This window comes from Engystomops pustulosus, unplaced genomic scaffold (genome assembly GCF_040894005.1).
Source record: "Engystomops pustulosus unplaced genomic scaffold, aEngPut4.maternal MAT_SCAFFOLD_97, whole genome shotgun sequence".
Classification (NCBI taxonomy): domain Eukaryota; kingdom Metazoa; phylum Chordata; class Amphibia; order Anura; family Leptodactylidae; genus Engystomops; species Engystomops pustulosus.
The window spans coordinates 361,288-369,112 of NW_027284981.1; the positions used below are offsets into that span (position 1 = coordinate 361,288).

The 7,825-nt window shown below is 57.5% G+C and overlaps 1 protein-coding gene across 1 annotated transcript; it reads left to right on the forward strand.

Moving 5' to 3' along the window:
• Positions 1-1,079: 1,079 nt before the first annotated feature.
• On the forward strand, positions 1,080-7,124 carry PHKG2 (phosphorylase kinase catalytic subunit gamma 2). Its single transcript, XM_072131586.1, has 9 exons — positions 1,080-1,300; positions 3,374-3,549; positions 4,312-4,366; positions 4,447-4,512; positions 5,911-6,074; positions 6,167-6,257; positions 6,334-6,487; positions 6,561-6,686; positions 6,763-7,124. The coding sequence occupies exons 1-9, from the start codon at positions 1,206-1,208 to the stop codon at positions 7,021-7,023; spliced, it is 1,188 nt and encodes a 395-aa protein (XP_071987687.1). The 5' UTR covers positions 1,080-1,205; the 3' UTR covers positions 7,024-7,124.
• The last annotated feature ends 701 nt before the right edge of the window (positions 7,125-7,825 follow it).

The window sequence follows — 7,825 nt, forward strand, 5'->3', positions numbered from 1 at the left end:
CTCTGCAGGGTTAACGTGGGGGACTGCTCAGACTCTCATGATTTGGCCATTTTTGTGGAAACCGCCTGATGATGACCTTCATAGGGTTCGGGAGACATTCTCTGCACACAGATTTCCCAGTATGTGCCGGTGGATTCATTGTGGCCAATAGCGTTGCAGGATTCTGTCCTTGCCTCTGATGACTCTTCTGGCCTCTCGGATGACTCTTCTAGCCTCTCGGATGACTCTTCTGGCCTCTCGGATGTCTCTTCTGGCCTCTCGGATGTCTCTTCTGGCCTCTCGGATGTCTCTTCTGGCCTCTCGGATGACTCTTCTGGCCTCTCGGATGACTCTTCTGGCCTCTCGGATGACTCTTCTGGCCTCTCGGATGACTCTTCTGGCCTCTCGGATGACTCTTCTGGCTGTGGAGACAATAAACGAGTGAAGATCTGGCGCTTGTCTTGGGTTTGTTCTCTCCTCCTGGTACCGGGAGCCATGAAATATTTCATATGAAAGTCGCTGTACAGCATGAAGGGTAAAAATCTCTAACACGATACTCAGAGACCTTCTAGTCCCATCCGGGGGAAATTCCCTGTTATTTATGTGTTATAATTCATCCATCAGTTCTGTAGTTATTCAGGTGTGTGGGGGGAGAGGTGTGGTGTATTCGGCTGGGGGGGGGGGGGGGTATACAGCTGGGGGGGGTGTATACAGCTGGGGGGGGGTGTATACAGGTGGCGGGGGGGTGTATACAGGTGGCAGATGAGAAATCCGAACACTAAGAATCAGTGACCGCGGCGCTTTATCTGTACATTATATTATTATTATATATTCTTCTTCTCCCGCGGTCACTGAGACTTTAACATTTTTTGTTGTGAGAAGCGGAAGGTGAAATAACCGGCAATGAAAACAGAATGAAGAGTAAAGATGTTCTGCAGCGGCTGCGGCTCCGGACCCACACACCGAGCACTGACCAGGGGGAGGACCTGCCGTGAGCCGCCATTACTGCCGGGACGTGTGGGCGCGGCTGCCAGGGCGTGTGTGCAGTGACGTCACCTTTGGTCACATGACTGCAGCTGCCTGTGATGTGATTGGGGAAATCGTTGCCTGGTGACAGGCTCGGAGCGGCGGAGGGGCGGGGTTTCGGTCACTTCCGGTGTGCTGTTCCGGTGATGGCGGCCGCCTGACGCCCGCCGCTTCCCGGTGTCTTGTGGTGACGTTACACGATGACCCGTGACGTAGAGACACGTGACGAGCTGCCGGACTGGGCCGGGGCCAAGGAGTTCTACCAGAAGTATGACCCGAAGGAGATTATCGGCAGGTAGGCGGGCGTGTACGCGGGGGCGGGGCTTTGGGATTGACAAAGCCTATCCGAGTGGCAGGGGGCGGGTCATCACAGCGGGGGCGGAGTTTTTACCCAAATGTTAGTCTTTTTACCCGCCCTGTGGCCAATGTAACACTGAGCGACTGCTGATACCAGGTAACACCCCCACACACACACAAACACTAATCTCTAATCCCCCCCCACTAATCTCTAATCCCCCCCCACTAATCTCTAATCCCCCCCCCACTAATCTCTAATCCCCCCCCCACTAATCTCTAATCCCCCCCCACTAATCTCTAATCCCCCCACTAATCTCTAACCCCCCCTCACTAGTCTCTAATCCCACCCACTAGTCTCTAATCCCCCCACTAGTCTCTAATCCCCCCACTAGTCTCTAATCCCCCCCACTAGTCTCTGATCCCCCCCACTAGTCTCTGATCCCCCCACTAGTCTCTGATCCCCCCACTAATCTCTAATCCCCCCCCACTAGTCTCTGATCCCCCCCACTAATCTCTAATCCCCCCCACTAGTCTCTGACCCCCCCCCACTAGTCTCTGATCCCCCCCCCACTAGTCTCTAATCCCACCCACTAGTCTCTAATCCCCCCACTAGTCTCTAATCCCCCCCACTAGTCTCTAATCCCCCCCACTAGTCTCTAATCCCCCCACTAGTCTCTGATCCCCCCCACTAGTCTCTGATCCCCCCACTAGTCTATGATCCCCCCACTAATCTCTAATCCCCCCCCACTAGTCTCTGATCCCCCCCACTAATCTCTAATCCCCCCCACTAGTCTCTGATCCCCCCCCACTAGTCTCTGATCCCCCCCCACTCTCTGATCCCCCCCACTAGTCTCTGATCCCCCCCCCCACTAGTCTCTGATCCCCCCCACTAGTCTCTGATCCCCCCCACTAGTCTCTAATCCCCCCACTAGTCTCTAATCCCCCCCACTAGTCTCTAATCCCCCCCACTAGTCTCTGATCCCCCCCATTAGTCTCTAATCCCCCCTACTAGTCTCTGATCCCCCCCACTAGTCTCTGATCCCCCCCACTAGTCTCTGATCCCCCCCACTAGTCTCTAATCCCCCCACTAATCTCTAATCCACCCTTACTAGTCTCTAATCCCCCCACTAGTCTCTAATCCCCCCATTAGTCTCTAATCCCCCCACTAGTCTCTGATCCCCCCCACTAGTCTCTGATCCCCCCCACTAGTCTCTAATCCCCCCCACTAGTCTCTAATCCCCCCACTAGTCTCTAATCCCCCCCACTAGTCTCTAATCCCCCACTAGTCTCTGATCCCCCCCACTAGTCTCTGATCCCCCCACTAGTCTCTAATCCCCCCCACTAGTCTCTAATCCACCCCCATTAATCTCTAATCCACCCCCACTAATCTCTAATCCCCCCACTAGTCTCTAATCCCCCCCACTAGTCTCTGATCCCCCCCACTAGTCTCTGATCCCCCCCACTAGTCTCTGATCCCCCCCACTAGTCTCTGATCCCCCCCACTAGTCTCTAATCCCCCCCACTAGTCTCTAATCCCCCCACTAGTCTCTGATCCCCCCCACTAGTCTTTGATCCCCCCCACTAGTCTTTGATCCCCCCCACTAGTCTCTGATCCCCCCCACTAGTCTCTGATCCCCCCACTAGTCTCTGATCCCCCCACTAGTCTCTGATCCCCCCCACTAGTCTCTGATCCCCCCCACTAGTCTCTAATCCCCCCCACTAGTCTCTAATCCCCCCCACTAGTCTCTAATCCCCCGCACTAGTCTCTAATCCCCCCCACTAGTCTCTAATCCACCCCCACTAGTCTCTAATCCACCCCCACTAGTCTCTAATCCACCCCCACTAGTCTCTAATCCACCCCCACTAATCTCTAACCCCCCCACTAGTCTCTAATCCCCCCCACTAGTCTCTAATCCCCCCCACTAGTCTCTAATCCCCCCCACTAGTCTCTGATCCCCCCCACTAGTCTCTGATCCCCCCCACTAGTCTCTGATCCCCCCCACTAGTCTCTAATCCCCTCCACTAGTCTCTAACTAGCGTGATTGGTGACGCGTCTTGTTGCCGCTGTTAGGGGCGTGTCCAGTACGGTGCGGCGCTGCATCCATAGAGAAACGGGGCGTCAGTATGCCGTGAAGATTATCGAGGTGACACCCGAGAGGATGAGCCCCGAACAACTGCAGGAGGTGCGACTGTCCACCGCCAAGGAGATGGAGATCCTGCACCAGGTGTCCCAGCACCCCTTCATCAGTACGTGCAGCCCCCCATCATCTGTGCATCCCCCCCACCATCATCTGTGCCCCCCCATCATCTGTGCCCCCCCATTATCTCTGCCCCCCCATCATCTCTGCCGCCCCCCCTGTTATCATCTCTGCCGCCCCCCCTGTTATCATCTGTGCCGCCCCCCCTGTTATCATCTGTGCCGCCCCCCCTGTTATCATCTGTGCCCCCCCCCCCCGTTATCATCTGTGCCCCCCTGTTATCATCTGTGCCCCCCCGTTATCATCTGTGCCCCCCCCTCCCGTTATCTTCTGTGCCCCCCCCGTTATCATCTGTGCTCCCCCCCGTTATCATCTGTGCCCCCCCCCGTTATCATCTGTGTCCCCCCCCCCCCCGTTATCATCTGTGTCCCCCCCCCGTTATCATCTGTGTCCCCCCCCCCCCGTTATCATCTGTGTCCCCCCCCTGTTATCATCTGTGTCCCCCCCCTGTTATCATCTGTGTCCCCCCATGTTATCATCTGTGCCCCCCAGTTATTATCTGTGCCCCCCCGTTATCATCTGTGCCCCCCCCTCTGTTATCTGTACCCCTCCCCATTATCATCTGTGCCCCCCCCTCTGTTATCTGTACCCCTCCCCATTATCATCTGTGCCCCCCTCTGTTATCTGTACCCCTCCCCGTTATAATCTCTACCCCCCCCCCCCCCCGTTATAATCTCTACCCCCCCCATCTTGTGTCCACTGTGTGTTGGGTGCGTTGCTCTTGTACATGACGTCTCCTCTCTCCTTGTAGTTACGCTGATTGATTCCTATGAATCTTCCACCTTCATTTTCCTGGTTTTTGACTTGTGAGTATAATCCGGACACGTCAGCACAGAAATGATCCGAGGATTTTCCAGAATTTCCCAGATGTCTTGTCTCCTCTTAGGATGAAGAGGGGAGAACTGTTTGACTACTTAACAGAGAAGGTGACGCTGAGCGAGAAGGAGACCAGGTGCCGCACTTCTCCTTTCTTTAACTTTTGGGTTTTGTTCTTATAAATTTTCTGGGAATCTTGCACAAAATTCCAAGGGGAGACTCCAATATTGTCATCTGAGATGCTACAGGTCAGACCTCGGGTCTCTTCTCGTCCCCTCGCTCGGGCCTCGCCTCTTCTCGTCCCCTCGCTCGGGCCTCGCCTCTTCTCGTCCCCTCGCTCGGGCCTCGCCTCTTCTCGTCCCCTCGCTCGGGCCTCGCCTCTTCTCGTCCCCTCGCTCGGGCCTCGCCTCTTCTCGTCCCCTCGCTCGGGCCTCGCCTCTTCTCGTCCCCTCGCTCGGGCCTCGCCTCTTCTCGTCCCCTCGCTCGGGCCTCGCCTCTTCTCGTCCCCTCGCTCGGGCCTCGCCTCTTCTCGTCCCCTCGCTCGGGCCTCGCCTCTTCTCGTCCCCTCGCTCGGGCCTCGCCTCTTCTCGTCCCCTCGCTCGGGCCTCGCCTCTTCTCGTCCCCTCGCTCGGGCCTCGCCTCTTCTCGTCCCCTCGCTCGGGCCTCGCCTCTTCTCGTCCCCTCGCTCGGGCCTCGCCTCTTCTCGTCCCCTCGCTCGGGCCTCGTCTCTTCTCGTCCCCTCGCTCGGGCCTCGCCTCTTCTCGTCCCCTCGCTCGGGCCTCGCCTCTTCTCGTCCCCTCGCTCGGGCCTCGCCTCTTCTCGTCCCCTCGCTCGGGCCTCGCCTCTTCTCGTCCCCTCGCTCGGGCCTCGCCTCTTCTCGTCCCCTCGCTCGGGCCTCGTCTCTTCTCGTCCCCTCGCTCGGGCCTCGCCTCTTCTCGTCCCCTCGCTCGGGCCTCGCCTCTTCTCGTCCCCTCGCTCGGGCCTCGCCTCTTCTCGTCCCCTCGCTCGGGCCTCGCCTCTTCTCGTCCCCTCGCTCGGGCCTCGCCTCTTCTCGTCCCCTCGCTCGGGCCTCGCCTCTTCTCGTCCCCTCGCTCGGGCCTCGCCTCTTCTCGTCCCCTCGCTCGGGCCTCGCCTCTTCTCGTCCCCTCGCTCGGGCCTCGTCTCTTCTCGTCCCCTCGCTCGGGCCTCGTCTCTTCTCGTCCCCTCGCTCGGGCCTCGTCTCTTCTCGTCCCCTCGCTCGGGCCTCGTCTCTTCTCGTCCCCTCGCTCGGGCCTCGTCTCTTCTCGTCCCCTCGTCTCGCTCGGGCCTCGCCTCTTCTCGTCCCCTCGGTCGGGTCTCGTCTCTTCTCGTCCCCTCGCTCGCGCCTCGTCTCTTCTCGTCCCCTCGCTCGCGCCTCGTCTCTTCTCGTCTCCTCGCTCGGGCCTCGCCTCTTCTCGTCTCCTCGCTCGGGTCTCGTCTCTTCTCGTCCCCTCGGTCGGGTCTCGTCTCTTCTCGTCTCTCCCTGTATGATGGTGGCTCCTATTTTGTATTGCAGGTGTATTATGCGCTCTCTGCTAGAAGCCGTCTCGTATCTTCATGCAAACAACATTGTGCACCGTGATCTGAAACCAGAGAACATTCTTATGGATGACTGTCTAAACATCAAGCTTTCCGACTTTGGCTTCAGTTGTGTGTTGAAGCCTCAGGAGAAGCTGCGAGGTGCTACCATGCTCTGTCCTGGTTATCCTGCCCGGATCTGTCACTTGAGTCTGTTGTGTAGACGTTTCCTGACCTCTTCTTTCTCCTGTCAGAGCTTTGTGGGACGCCTGGGTATTTGGCGCCAGAAATCTTGAAGTGTTCGATGGATGAAACGCACCCTGGGTATGGAAAGGAAGTGGATCTGTGAGTATCTACGAGTCTCGGCTGTAGATCCAGTGAGTTGTGCTGCAGGCCTGATCCTCCGCTCATGGTCTTGTAGGTGGGCATGTGGGGTGATCATGTTCACACTGCTGGCCGGCTCCCCTCCCTTCTGGCATCGCAGGCAGATGTTAATGCTCCGCATGATTATGGACGGTCGCTACCAGTTCAGTTCTCCAGAGTGGGACGACCGATCAGCCACGGTGAAAGATCTGGTAAGGCGACCACTGCCCGAGCGTTGGAGAGGACGCATGCTATAGGCTGAGCTCTACTTACCTCTCCTCCTAGATCTCCCGTCTTCTTGAGGTGTCTCCAGAGAAGCGTCTTACAGCTGATCAGGCTCTTCAGCAGCCATTTTTCCAAAGTCACCAACGAGAGGGCGGCCCTTGTGTCACTCCATATCATCGCTTTCGGGTTAGTGGCGGCTCGGTGTGATTGGTGGTGATGTGTGGATGGAGGTCTGATGCTCACACATCTTATATTCCTCTAGATTGCAGCCTGGACGGCTTTGGCTTGTGTCCGGATTCTGGTGAGATGGCGCCGAGCTCGGCCCGTTACCCGAGAGCTTCTTATAAGAGATCCGTATGGAGTCAAAGGCATCCGCAGACTTATCGATGCCTGTGCGTTCCGGATCTACGGACACTGGGTGAAAAAGGGAGAAAGACAGAACCGAGCGGCTTTATTCCAGAACCAGCCCAAAGCTCTTTTATTGACAATGGGGGATGATGAGGACCCTGAGGGTGAGGGATAGGAGGAGGGGGCGGGTGCTGGGGTCATGAACTCCCCGGGGTGACTGCCGCCATGTTTTATGTTGTATTGTGCTGCTATGAATAAAAAGCTTCTTCTCTGTAATGTGACCGTGGACCTCTCCGGCACCGACCATCCTAAGGGCCAATTCACACACCAGTCACTTGTGGTAGAAACCTGCACAACAGACGCCACATCCTCCCCGAGCAGATGATTCCCACGAGTCACCATGTGCTGACACAATTGATGGAAAATTGTTCTGTCCTGCATCTGTATACCACGGGCCGGTAGTATCCCCTGCACAGCCTTGTCTCCTTTATATCACGGGCCGGTAGTATCCTCTGCACAACCGTGTCTCCTGTATACCACGGGCCGGTAGTATCCCCGCACGGCCGCGTCTCCTGTATATCACGGGCCGGTAGTATCCCCGCACGGCCGTGTCTCCTGTATACCACGGGCCGGTAGTATCCCCTGCACAGCCGTGTCTCCTGTATATCACGGGCCGGTAGTGTCCCCGCACTGCCGTGTCTCCTTTATACCACGGGCCGGTAGTATCCTCTGCACAACCGTGTCTCCTGTATACCACGGGCCGGTAGTATCCCCGCACGGCCGCGTCTCCTGTATGTCACGGGCCGGTAGTATCCCCGCACGGCCGTGTCTCCTGTATACCACGGGCCGGTAGTATCCCCTGCACAGCCGTGTCTCCTGTATATCACGGGCCGGTAGTGTCCCCGCACTGCCGTGTCTCCTTTATATCACGGGCCGGTAGTATCCCCTGCACAGCCGTGTCTCCTGTATACCACGGG

Coding starts and splice junctions, on each gene's coding strand:
- PHKG2 (XM_072131586.1), top strand. CDS start 1,206: ATGACCCGTGACGTAGAGACACGTGACGAGCTGCCGGACTGGGCCGGG. Junction 6,258..6,333: donor TATGGAAAGGAAGTGGATCT/GTGAGTATCTAC, acceptor ATGGTCTTGTAG/GTGGGCATGTGGGGTGATCA. Junction 6,687..6,762: donor CTCCATATCATCGCTTTCGG/GTTAGTGGCGGC, acceptor ATATTCCTCTAG/ATTGCAGCCTGGACGGCTTT.